Genomic DNA, 13,921 nt, shown 5'->3' on the forward strand with positions numbered 1-13,921 from the left:
CCTGCATCCAGTTAAGGAGATGGCAGCTCAGTCTTTCAGAGCCAGTCATCTCTCTTGCTCTGTTCTCATCCACACTCTTTTTCAAAGCAGTCTCTTCCAATTTCACTGGGTTGAACCCTGCAAGGTTCTTACAGAATTTGCCTTCAAACATTATGTTTTCCTGTCAATGCCCACTAGCAGCTGGAATGAATTGACTCCCAGATTGTTGCCTCTTCAAGTTCTAATTTGGAGATGTTGATATAGCAACAAAAACATGAATTTGAAACAAGCTAAAAAACTGAAGGAGGAAATTCCAGGCTAAGTACATCCCACGGAATTCATTGCTAAGAGTGTCATTTTCTCTGGAGGTCTCCAGGAGAAGAGGCAGCTGTTCAAGCACTTCGCAGCTCACATGAAATCAAGTTCAGTATGCTTCCACAAATTTGGTGATCGACAGATGCTCATGAAAGGTGGAGAATTTCCCAGACAGCACACTGAAAATATTTTCACCTCACTTCCGATGTTGGCAGAAAACAAACAATATGCAAAGCCTTGTGGTAGCAGTTATTTGCAGGGCAGTGAGAGAAAAGCATTTTAAATATGCAGTAATGTTCTGGAGTTAAGATGTGAAGGAGTTGTATGAATTTTACAACATAAATAAAAAATTGTGGGTTGCAACACTATCCTGCAAACTAGGTTGCTCTATGTTAAATGTACAGTAAATAGCAACTTGGAGCCTTGATGATTGCTTCGTGATCAAAGTTGAATCTAGTGTTGTGTTTTAAGTGTGATTTTGATCTCACTCTTCTCTTTAATGTCCTTATTAGGTATGCCTATTAGTCTATAATTCAGCTTTCCAGATCACAGTTTGTCTGGTTAAGATTTAAAGTTAAATACCTGAGATGTCCAGGACAGTGGCAGGGGAAAAAAAAATCTCTTCCCTTTCCTGAACAACTTTTTCTGATACATTATTACAGCAGCTGTAATATTTCTGTTTATTCTGTGGAGTTTTTCAATTATTGTCAAAGAAAATATGTGTTTGAGGTTGGTCTTTCAAGCATTTAAAACTTAACTTTAGAATTTGAAACTTTGTCAGGCCCTGTAAACTTCGTTATTATGGTGTCAGAACTAGGCTTTTTCACTGATAATAAGGAGAAAGATTTATGTTTATTCAGACATGCTTATTTGTATTTGACTCCTGAATTAATATTTGAAGAGGAGATACAGAGACTAGAATTGGAAGGAATGAAACTGGATGAGGTAGCAGACTGAGAAACACACAGAAGGTCTTTAATCATCTGAATGTTTCAAAATATAGCATAAACAAGCATGACTTCTTACTATCTGGAGTAATTTATAATGGTCCTAATTTTTATGCCATTCATTGTTCAGAAATTACCATGGTAGATAGAAAGAACATTTCAGGCTACCTGAAAAGCCTGCTGTGATGACAGTTCTACAGAGGAAAAGGCAAAAGCGTGGAAGTATGAGCAGTAGGAGAAAGGGACTGTTCAGATTAGACAAAATATGTACTTAGTTTCTTCAGAAATAATAAGTGAATGCCTTATAATCATGTTTTTAAAATCTTCTTCCAGAACCTGGATGCTTTGCATGACCACCTCGCTACTATTTACCCGGGTATGCGAGCGCCTTCCTTCAGATGCACCGACGCGGAGAAGGGAAAGGGACTCATTCTGCATTACTACTCAGAAAGAGAAGGTCTTCAGGATATTGTCATTGGAATCATCAAAACAGTAGCTCAACAGATCCACGGTACAGAAATAGATATGAAGGTAATGTCTGAAGTGATACACACATTGAAAAATTATGTCAGTAGGAAAAAATCAAGAAAATCAAAAGTGAAGTGATGGCAAACAGTAATTTTCACTGTTGCTGTCTTCTGTGAAAAAGTGGCATCAGTACTGACTCTTAGGAACAGCCATCATCATTTGTGTTGCTTGAAGGACACATTAGCCATGTACTGAGAAGGCCAGCACTAATTTGCAGGCAGACCCAACTGGGAACAGTGCAGAACAATATCCCCTTATTCAGAAAATTTGTTAAGAGGACATGTAAAGAAATTAGATACTGGCTTGTTTGGGGTGCTTTTTCCCCCCTTTATTTTATATTTGGCATATTTTATATATGCGTTATTTTTTATTTGGCATATATTTCTTACCGTCAGCTGCGTTCTGTGAGAATATGGACATTTCATCTTTGTGTCCTAGATTCTTCATCAGTGTGCAGACTGTGAGGCTGATGTGCATTGATGAGGCCTGCCTGGCAAGCAGTGTTTTCCTCCCAGCCAGCATGCCAGGTCCTTCCCAGAAACAAGACGTGTTTGTGGGCTTCATGCTATCATTGCATGGAATTGTGACTGGATATGCACCTACAGCCCCAGAAGTGAGAAAATGTTCCTCAGTCACAGAGTTTATGTAATGTCATTTCTGCTAAGTCACTTGTGAAATGGGAAAGAGGCTTCTGCTTTGCCCATACAGAGCAACAGAAAGATTTAATTGATCAGGCCTTGCATATGTAGTAGTATAAAATCAGAGTTTGGTCAAAGGTGTAGATACATACGGAGGGGGAAACAAAAAATGAAGGTGTTTTTATCTTAGAAATACTGCAGTGACATAAAATTCTTTCCATCAAGTAGAAAAGAATCTAAGCAGGTACAGCAAGCATTCCTTGGGGTTTTTTAAATATTTCCTAGTCATACTACATTTTTAGCCCAGTTTCTTTGTATTCTTGCTCAGGAAATCCTTTCACAATTTTATCACAAAAACATGACTTTGCTTGGATAAGAGATTTGCAAGCAATCCAGTGACAAAGATATTTGTACTGCTATATTGGAGTGTTTACCTTTTAGGTTTCCTATTAAGCTAGCTCAGGTTTATAGTAGATGTCTAGTTGTGTATAGTGTGGTGATATACTTGTGTCCTTGTTTAGATTCTGTTGTGTAGAAAACCACAGTTCAAACTTTTGCAGCAGGTGTTAGTAATCAGATACAGAAGGATACAACGGAATCAAAACAATGCTCTTTTTAGATCCCTGTTTATTTGAAGTGTTGAGACAGACAAGAAGGACCATGTTGGAAAGTTGGCTGCGAAAGGGCTGAAGCTGTTGCTTGACAAGCAAGCATTTCTTTTGGTACAACAGGCAGCTTAAGCAGTCCCTGTTCTCTCAGTGCTCAAGCTTGTCCTACAGCAGCTTCTTCGGCTGTGTCTCTCCAGCTGGTGTCAAGTTATAAAATAAACTGTACTGAGGAAATGAACTGGGTGCAAAACAACGGGGGTTTTTTATGGATTTTTTTTTTCACCTTCATGTGTTCCTTTCCATGGTTCAGTGTTCTGTCTCTCAGAGGGCCGCACAGAGGCAAAAGTGATCCATGGGGCAGAGGAGAAATTTGGGTTGTCCAAACCAGCTGGCAGCACAAACTTTTGATAAACTGTGCTCTCAATCTGAAGGTTACTTTGCTGAGAAAATTGTATTAATATCTATCTAGAACTTCTCACAAATAATAAATGTTCCAAAGAGATTTAGGTATTTATTATGTATTGACTTCTTATTTTAATTTGACTTTTTTAGGCTTTTCTGGAAATTTTACTGTTGTATTGTAAGTAAATAGATATTTAATAATATTAGTCAAACGGACTGTAAATGGATGCAAAGTCTAATTTAGATCTACACTGTTCTTCCAGACTGTCTGAGGTAAAAAAGTACATAGGTGCCTAAAAAATAGTATTACCTCTGAACTGAAGAAAGCATATATTGTCTTACTTTGTCTGTTACCCCAATTTTAACCTTTTCCCTGTTAGAAAGTCAGGTTCCCTTAACCCTGAACTTTTTTGTGTCTCTCCTGGTTAATAAAGCCTATGTCTTGACATCTCTAAGATATTACATACTGCTGTACTCCACAGGTACTCAGAAACTTCAGTGGTAGATAAGCAGAGAACTGATTCTCTAAGGTGAGAGTGCTGAAACTTGCAGCTTATCCACACAGACAATGAAAGTATTCCTCCATTACTCCACAGGTCAGCTATGAATCATGAATGATATGGAGTGAAGGTTTTAAAGTCAAGTCTGCTGTTGTAATAACTAGATAGTTTTACTGTTCAAAGTATTGAGAATAGGAGAAAAAATAGACCAACTTCTTTCATCTCCATTCCTTGCCTCATAATTTAGTAAATTAATGCTTTTTTGTCTTAGTATGTTTGCAGTGTATTGTTTGAAATAGCACAGCACAGAAAAATGATGGAATTGCTTTTAATTCCTTCAGTTTAAGTGGACCAATCAGTGCCTCTACTGTAAAAATTTTGGTTTGGACTTCAGTTAGCATTTTCTTAAGGAAGAATGGGGTTTTTTTGGATCCAGTAAAAACCTCAGTGCCTAGCCCAAAGTTTCCAGTGTTATTACAGGAGTCATCTTCTGACTTGCAAAGAGAGATTCTTGAGTTGTCCTTTCAAATTTCTTTATCCAAAGCATTTACATAACAATTCAACAGAGGACTGACTCAGTAGGTTCTGCAGTTCTCTTTATATTAGTATGAAGTTGATATCTGCAATTTGATGTTTAGTACTTCATTATCCAACTTTTCTTCTCCATCTATTTTGAACAAAGGCTTACATAAATCTGCTTCAGAGAATACATGCTTCTAAGTCTGTATTTTCATGAAACTTCATTTGAATTTGTCTAATATATTACAAGTCTCTGTAAAGGTGGTAGCAGATCTTAATTGTTTTTGATAATACTGGTTTTGTTCCATTAAGTGGTTAGATTTTGTTTCATGGGTTTCAGAATGGCTGAGATTGGAAGGGACCACTGGAGGTAATTTTGTTCAACCTCACCTGCTCATGCCTGGCCACCTAGAGCCAGTTGTTCCATGCCATGTTCAGACATCTTTCAGCTATCTGTAGGGATGGAGACTCTGCAAATTCTTTGGACAACAGGTGCCAGTGCTCCATCTCATGGTAGAAAACTGTTTCCTTATGTTGAGGCAACACTGCCTTTCAGTTTGTGCCCATTGCATCTTGTCCTGGCACTGGACACCACTGAAGAGAGCCTGGCTTCATCCTCTCTGCATCTTCCCTTCAGATATTTGTGTGCATGGATGAGATCCTCCTGAGCCATATCTTCTCCAGGCTGAACAGGGTCGACTCTCTCAGCCTTTTCCTCTTCTAGGAGATGCTCCAGTGCCTTGATCATCTTAGCAGACCTCCCTAGAGGGAGTGGACTCTGTCTCGTAGCTCTGTATCTCTCTTGTACTGAGGAGCCCACAACTGGACACTGCACTCCAGGTGTGGCCTTTCCAGTGCTGAGGAGAGGGGAAGGATCGCCTTCCTCAACCTGCAGAGAAAACCAACTAATGATCACAAGAGGAAACTAAATATTAGGAAAAATACTGTTCTTTTTTTGTCCCAAATTGTCTCTTTGGGTGGAGAAATAGCTAAATAGAAAAAAAAGTTTTCATTTTATTCCCTTTCTTTAGTTTCACACAGAGCAATTTTATATATATGCATGCATATATATTTTGCATATATATATAGATATCTATCTCTATATATATATATCTTCTGAAATACAGAAGGGCTTCCTTTTTGTAGAAGGGTGTCTGTCAGGAAATGTGCATTCTCTTTTAACAGCTAGAGTGTGTGTGGAAGGCAAGGGAGGGAAAAAACCTGGCAGTTTGTTTCTGTTGGATGTTGTTAGCACTGAAAGGAAAGCAATTTGTTTTGAAATTGGATTCAAAATTCCAGTTGAATAGTTCAGGAAAGCCCAAGTTGACATTAATTGATTAATTAGGTCAAATCCAATTTGCCCTATCTTCTCTGATATGGTAATCCAAACAGAGCCAAATAGAACTAAGACTATAATTTTTGCAGCAGGTATTGTCTCAAAAATTGTTGCTTTGTGGACACACTAAGAATATTCATGTTCTGCCAGTCTCATTATGAGAACTAAAACATCATCACAATGTTGGTGGCAAACTTAGTCATGAGATCTGTTAGCAGCCTACTGGCTATGCCTTCTCTTGCTTCACTTGTCAGAGGTTGTTTGTATATTATAAATGAGGGTGACCTGTGAAGGTGAAGTCAGAACAGGGATTCCCTCAAGGCTACTAATGATAGGGGTCAACAAAGAATGTTGTACATAATCCAACAAAGCCCAAAAATCTGTTGGGAGAGCAGACTTTTGCAGTTCTGTTATTATCTGAGAGCAGGCTGTCAAAATCTTTTACATAGAGAAGATGGTGTACAGTGTAAAATGAGAAAAGACCAGGGGAAGTCCTTGACAAGATGGTAATTTCAGACTTACTAATGGGAATGTAAAAGACAAAGTGAAGACGTGACCTGCAGGAGAGCTGATCTAAAAATTACTTGGGTACTTGTCATGGAGGATAAGCAGTACTGGTCCACACATTAAAATGCTAGCTGTGCGTGAAGATAAGTCAATCATGGAGCATGATCAGCCTCTAATTTTGGCACAAGGGTAGCTGGAAACTTCACTATCTCCAGGCACAGTGGTTTGGTGAAGTGAGACAGTCAGCACTGAAACCAGCTGCCAAGTGAAGATATCCCCACAGTTCTAACTTTGGGTATGCAAAACTAAAAATGGTGCCATTTCTAGTGAACTCCTTTGTCTTGGGATCATTCTGAAACAGCTGCAGTGAACTTTGTTAAGCAGCATTGCATAGTCAGTTTTGATCAGAAGAGATCAAGAATTTCATTCTGTATTGACCTTTAAAGGCAAAAACCCCCCTGTTTTTGTATTAATCTTCACAATCTCAACAAAAAAGATCCCTGTCCAAGGACATTCTGTCCTGCCATGCTGAGATATGAGTGTGTCCTGGGGATATGCTCAGATCTACAGAATTGAGTCTTGTCTTGTAGACACATCAGTGACAGCTTAACAGATAGCATGTGCTCATTATGTGTTCTGTATCACAGCGATACTGCTTGATTTAATATCTTGTGTGAAACTCACCAAATACATTAAACAACACTCATTTAAAAATAACTTACCTCTGAATTGTCATTCTGTGAAATACTGGTGTGAGTTTTCACGTGATTAGCAAGGACAAACTCTAAAGGTAGATCTTCTGGAAAGCACAGGCAGGTTAGCAGTTAGATGTTACAAATTCTCTTTGAAACCAGGAGAGTGATTTCGCTCTTCAGTTTTAACTGCGGTTACTATGGTGATTGAGCTCTTAGATGTTGTGAACTGATGTCACTTCACCAGCTAAGACTGCAGCAGGAGGAAGAATTAGACTTGATTGCTGGCTTTGTTGCTTTGTCACTGAACTTTCATTTGTCAAGCATTTATCAGATGCTTCTTCAACAATATTTAAATGATACTGAAATTGTGTGGCTTGCAAACTTTGCTTGCAGACTGAAACAGTAGATAAGTTCTATTCTAGTTAAGCTGAGCAGAGTATCTAGGGCAGGTCCTTATTCCAGACAAATATCTGGCCAGTTAGGTTGGATCTATAGGTACAGGTGTGAAGGAACAGAATTTAACGTTTTATGCTAATGGTCAAAAGGGCTTATTTTAAATTTGCTGACAAGGTGGATGAAGTAATGAGATAGGAAGATTAGATGGTTCATAAGTTGTGTGAGCAGAAAAGACATCATGAAATTGCATATCCATTGGGAAGTTAATTAGGGATGCATCATTAGATTTCTTAGCCTGGAGAGGAGTATGCTTAAAGTGTCTGTTAATAAGTGTCTGTGCATGAATGATGAGAATAAAATTCCATAAACCAGCCATGTCCACAGCATACCATGTTTATCCGGAGTGTGCAGCTGACGCTGTGTCTGTCTTGTAGATCTGACGCGTGTCCATGTGTTTGGCCAGGTGTTCATTTGCTGCACTAACATGTTGCACTAATACAGCAAGCATTTCTAGATGTCAAAAATAGTGTTTCAAATGAACTTGAAGATGCTTGGGAAATTTGTAGCTTTGCACTGTTACTGGCACGTTACTTTATAGTTCTAATCTTTAAAGGTTAGGAAAACAGCACAGCCTGTGTGAAGGCTGACTTTGTAACTGTGTGAGCTTGTAGGATCTGCAGAGGGTCACGGCTCAAACTAGTTAGACATCTTGAAGGATGTAGCAGTTCTATTTTTATAGGTGATTTCTTTATTCTAAACCCGAGTTTTGTTTACTGGTGCATCATTCATTTCTAATAAATGAAATAAAATGGGAAGTTATTAGAAACAACCTGTTAGGTGCTGCACGATTGCAGAAAAAATCTGTAAGTACAGGTTGGTAACAATACTAGTGTGCAGTGAGTGAGATGGCTATAAGGAGATAATATCTCTGGAAGGTGATGTGCTGTTAATATGAACATTTCCTTCGAAATGATTAGATAATTTAAAATCAGCTTTGCTGAATGAAATTTTCATCCAAAGTATGCAGGGTTTTTTTTCCATTTGTGGCAAGAGCAACACTTTGAAGTAAGATCCGAGACTGGAAATGATCAGGAAGCATAGATCAGTTCTAGAGATAAATCTTCACGATTTGAAAAAGGTTTCTGTGCGTAATCTCAGCTATCTCTGGCCACAATAACAGTACTATTAAAATAAAACCTGTAGGGGCGATAGAAAGTAAGAACTAAGACTCTTAACTGCATTCTGTTAATCTTCAATATTGACCACAGTCTCTCACAATTTCAGGGATAATGATTTAAAGGAAGTGAAAGACATGGAAAACCTTTAAACCCTGAATTCAGAGAACTAGGAGTCCATTCTCCTAGACAAACCCACTTAATGTGTTTTCCTCAGATGATCACCATATATTTTTTCTGAGGCTTACCCCTTATTAGCTCATAATTTTCCCCTTCTCTTTGTCACACACTGGGATATGGATTACCAGTACAGTTTCTTGAGGCAGTTAGATTTGATCATCCTCCACATTTGAATCTATTTGTACATCCAGCATTGGGTACCTACATTAGCTGGTAAATTTAGTAAGCTGATCTTTCTCTAAGTTACTTACATAAGCAACAGAAAGAGTAATGCAGCACACAGCTATGGAGCACCTAAATTGGGCTCTTGCTCTAAACTGTCCTCCAGAAAAGCATCTCTTTCCTTCAAATAAGTGGTCAATTTGTAAATTAAAGAACACTGCCACCTTAAATTAAACATAATTTATCAATAAAATATTGTTTTGTTGTTTTATACTCCTCCATTTGTATAGGAACAAATAAAGGTATCAGCACTCTACAACCCAGCATTTTTAGCAACTACTATTTTTGGAGAACAAATACTTAATAAACTTAACATCTGAGGGATTGATCGCAGTGTTTGTGCATATGTGTTCTGTTTTCAAATTGTAGCTGTTAATCTCTGTGGTTAAGACTCTGTATTAAGGGCAAAATCAGGATGCTTTAAAGATTTTAAGAAATCTTTTTTTTTGGCTTCAGTGACTTTAGGATCAGACTCTACATAAAAGTAGAATGAGAACATGTTCCAGAAAGTTGCTGCTAAACAGTACTGTGTAAACAGAATTGTTTTTTTCCAATCATTAAGTCTAATTAAATTTGAGAAGAGGTGAATTTGGTTTCTCAGGGTAAATGATGTTATTCTACTAGTTATTAGCTTAAATTATATTGCCATACGTGACTCTCACTGCAAACAAAATAATCCCTATTAATTTCATACTTTTTACTAACTTCGAGTAAAATTACTGAAATGTGAAATGCTGTGTTAAAGACACCTTTTTGATATTCCACTGATATGGATTATTCTAGTTTTGCTGTCATTTCCTTTAACAGGGAATACAGCCCAGAGAAGATTGTAGTTGCTTTTAGTTTCATCTGTTGGCTCTGATCTTGCAATCTGCTGGAATGTGTAAGGACTGTGTATTCTAACATCTGCTCTATCCACTTTTCTTCTTGCTGTCGTTGTCATGCCCACCCTCTTAGCACTATTTAGTCATCCCTAAACAGTCAGCGCTCTTTGCTGTTGTGTTATAGATCTTACAAACAGTTGTGATCAAAGTAAGTATTTGAGTGTTCTGTGTGATTCAAGACTCACCTCAGGTTCATTTCAGGGCAAGTGGCCACCCTCTTTTTCTGGCTAGTACCAGTAAAAAAGCAAGCATAACCTGAGCCTTGACTCCTCATTTCAGGGTTTGCATTTCGCTCGGACTTAATAAATTGTATTTGGGTGATCTTCAATATGTTGCTCTTGCAGAGAGCAACTGTGGCTAAGCAAAGGCATAATTATTCACCTGGAATTACAAAGACTACAAAATCAGAAATTCTTATTACAATACAGTATTTTTAAAGATGCAAATATAATTCTTGAGCTTACCTTTCTCCTCTAAATACATTCCTGTCTTCAGAGTAGCATTTCACTTACTAATGAGTAGCAGAGTTTTCAATTTTTCATTTTTTCTTCATTTCTCTAGGTTATTCAACAGAGAAATGAGGAGTGTGACCACATTCAATTTTTAATTGAAGAGAAAGAGTCTAAAGAAGAGGACTACTATGAGGACCTTGACAGATTTGAAGAAAATGGTACCCAAGAGTCTCGCATCAGTCCCTATACTTTCTGCAAGGCATTTCCTTTCCACATCATATTTGACAGAGATCTGGTGGTCACACAATGTGGCAATGCTATATACAGAGTCCTTCCACAGGTTAGATGATTCTTACGCATGGATAGCTGTAGAAATTCATAGTGATAGATGCTTCACAGGGTAAAGATGAATAAAATAGATTTAGGATTCTCTGTCTAAACAGCATTCCCATGTAAGTGTATAATATTTACTAAATTGTGCTTCTCTTGTTTGAAAAAGGACTTGAAAATAGCCTAATTCTGTAACAGCTTTGTTCCTTATGGTCATGTCCATAGGCAGTAAGAGAATAATTTAAAATCTTTGTGATTTAATGGGGAAATGCATAAAGTATATATTCTCTTCCATTCAGTGTTGTCAGCTAAGAAAATGGAATATAATTGCTCTATATTATATAAAATATATATAAATAATATATATGTTTATAATTATTTATAATTATTTATAATTATATATATAATTTTATATATAATATATATACTATATAATATATTTAAAATATTGTATATTTTTATTATAAAGCATAACAATATTTTTCTTTTCTTTTTGCTGTTTTTTAATATTCTAGCTACAGCCAGGAAATTGCAGTCTGTTGTCAGTTTTCTCCTTGGTCCGGCCTCATATTGATATTAGCTTCCATGGGATCCTCTCCCATATTAATACAGTCTTTGTACTGAGAACTAAGGTAACTAGAGAATATTTTCCCAGCTTTTCTTTAAGTAAAGGAAGTGTGTTTTGGAGAGATAAGTGCAGAAAGCTCAGAATTCTTCAGAGAAAATTCTCTGCACAGTAATATGCTCAGCCCCTTTCGAGTCTTGAGCCAAGAGAGAGTCACAGGTATGAATTTGTGTGTAGTTGTTGAGCAGAATGTTTTATAGGAATGGCGAAGTAAATGTACTTCATATCTGATGCTTTCTCTGCAAGGGGCTAGTCTAGTATATGGCATTGTATCAAAGTAAATGTAGAAAGGTAATTACATTGACTTTTGCTTCATAACAGTGTGGCAGACAAATATGAAATGTGCTCTTGCTTGGGCCCGTACGTTCATACACAGATCTGTACCCTTTTCTCTAAAGAGAGCAGGAGATGAGGCGGGTGATAGGAACAGATGCAGCATGTAGAGTAACACCTACTACATTAAGGAGCCTGGTTATTTAAAGAAAACTGTACCTGAGAGAAACCAGGATGATTTCTTAGAGATGGTCACAGGCACAGATAGAACTTCACAGAATAGGCAATACTATTGTCAAAACTATTAAGAAATTATGTGGAAGAAAACAAGGAATTATGAACATGAATGTAAAGAAAGATACCATGCGTTGTGTCTTTAAGGTAGCGAATAGCAGTATTAAAATACAGGTAGTGCGTGGTGTTCAAATAAGAAATTAATCAGGGTTTAATGTAGGCTGTAAGTCTATTCCAAATATTCTCACTGCCTTCGTAGTGAATGCACTTATATACTAGGCCTGGTGCATAACACACCATTGCCCTTACACAGTTGTGACTTTTCATCACCAGGAGGGGCTGTTGGATGTGGAAAAGTTGGAGTGTGAAGATGAACTGACTGGCACAGAAATCAGCTGCTTACGGCTGAAAGGTCAAATGATCTACTTGCCTGAAGCAGACAGCATTCTCTTTCTTTGTTCACCAAGGTACTTCAAACCTAGAGAGTTCTATAATACTGGTTTCCATTTTACAATTACTAATTTTAAGAACGCTTATGAGAGTAGTACGACAGAGACTAATTGGTTTGAATATTGATTTAATTGGTTTCGATGTGTTTATACTAAAAGAGGTAGGAGCATTTAAACATTGGAACTTGACTGATTATTAAATACTCAATATAAATATTGGGTTGCTCTGGCCCAGTTTGTACAAATTGTTATTCCTTATATTCCTTTTTTTTTTTTCAAGTTTCGTCCTTTGTTTTTTACTCAGAGAGTGCTAAGAAATGTTACAATGATTTGGTTTTCTATGTGGGTTCATGTATATTTGCAGTAGTTTTATTATAATAGATCAGTGATAAGTGGTTGGAATGGGGGATTGAATGGAAAGATCCTTTAGCTAAGAGCATGTTAAACTAACACATCGGATTATACAGTTACGATGCATTAACCTCCTGTGTAAAGGGGAGAGAGGGGATGATGACAGAAGGCAGCCTACCTTTACATAATCTCACTTTAATTTGTGTGCTGTAGTACATACATTTGATATGCTCATGGAACTCATAATAAGAATTCTGTATTTAAATGCAAAAATCAAGAGCCATGGGTTAACATGAATGATCACAAATAAGGTGTTTCGTAGAAGGGATATGTTGTTCAGCTCATCACAAGTTCAGAAGCTTCAGCTTTCTACTGTTATTCAGCAGACTCTGCTGTTTGAATTTTAAATGCTCCTCTGGCAAGTTTAATTTTATCCATATTATTATATACTTCTCTGCTTTGCAGTGTGATGAACTTGGATGATTTAACCAGGAGAGGTTTATATCTGAGTGATATTCCACTGCACGATGCTACCCGTGATCTGGTTCTTTTGGGAGAGCAGTTCAGAGAGGAATATAAACTGACTCAGGAGCTCGAGATCCTCACTGACAGACTGCAGCACACACTGCGTGCACTGGAAGATGAAAAGAAAAAGACAGACACGTAAGAACCAAATCCCGATTTTGAGCTGAAACACTCAAAGCAATATATTATTTATAGCTACCCTCTTTAAAAAATAACAGAATCTTGTAAGGAATATCAGAGATAATCAGGACTGGTAATTTTGGAGTCAAGAAAGACATTTAATAGGGTATTTCTTTATTTAGGTTGTCAAATGTCACCCACAGTCTAGGCCATTATATGCCTAGATGTTTTGATGGCTCCCTCCCTGATAAGAAAAGTTATAAAAAGTGAGCTGACAATTCTTTTTTATTTGTGAATTACTTAAAATTTTGGAAACTTATATGCAGTCACTGTAGCAAAGGTGAATTTGATGAATGCCCAAGTGCTGTTGTTTGACAGAGTTCAGTAAACCAAATTTGTCTTTCTGGGACAGGTTAACAGAACAGAAAAACATAATTTATAAATCTTGAAAATAGTTCGTGTAAAGCTGAAATTTTGCAATGGCCTAATGCTATGAATTTGATTATAGTTACTTGTAGAAATGAATTTGGGTTTATCTAGATATAAGTACCTAAAACTAACACATAACAGTAAGTGTGCACTGGGCCCCAAATCCAATTCTGCAGATAACTATAAAGTCAAATTCAAGGGTCATTACTCTCTGGCATCTCAGCTCAACAATGACTGGCAAATTAAACAAAAGCTTGTGTGAAAAGTAGTGTGGGGTTCATTTATAAAACATAGTCCCATCT

General features: G+C 37.2%; 1 protein-coding gene across 2 annotated transcripts in view; it reads left to right on the forward strand.

Annotated features, from left to right (window-relative positions):
* GUCY1B1 (guanylate cyclase 1 soluble subunit beta 1) overlaps positions 1-13,921 on the forward strand; it is a 42,367-nt gene that overhangs the window by 19,948 nt on the left and 8,498 nt on the right. For both annotated transcript variants that reach the window (XM_042049602.1, XM_042049603.1), the window contains exons 5-9: positions 1,575-1,772; positions 10,393-10,623; positions 11,129-11,245; positions 12,079-12,212; positions 13,011-13,208. In XM_042049602.1, the coding sequence (XP_041905536.1) occupies positions 1,575-1,772; positions 10,393-10,623; positions 11,129-11,245; positions 12,079-12,212; positions 13,011-13,208 (878 nt within the window). The remainder of the gene's footprint in view (positions 1-1,574; positions 1,773-10,392; positions 10,624-11,128; positions 11,246-12,078; positions 12,213-13,010; positions 13,209-13,921) is intronic.

This window comes from Corvus kubaryi, unplaced genomic scaffold (assembly GCF_017639235.1).
Source record: "Corvus kubaryi isolate FWS band 111438036 unplaced genomic scaffold, C.kubaryi_AGA036_p1.0 71, whole genome shotgun sequence".
Taxonomy (NCBI): domain Eukaryota; kingdom Metazoa; phylum Chordata; class Aves; order Passeriformes; family Corvidae; genus Corvus; species Corvus kubaryi.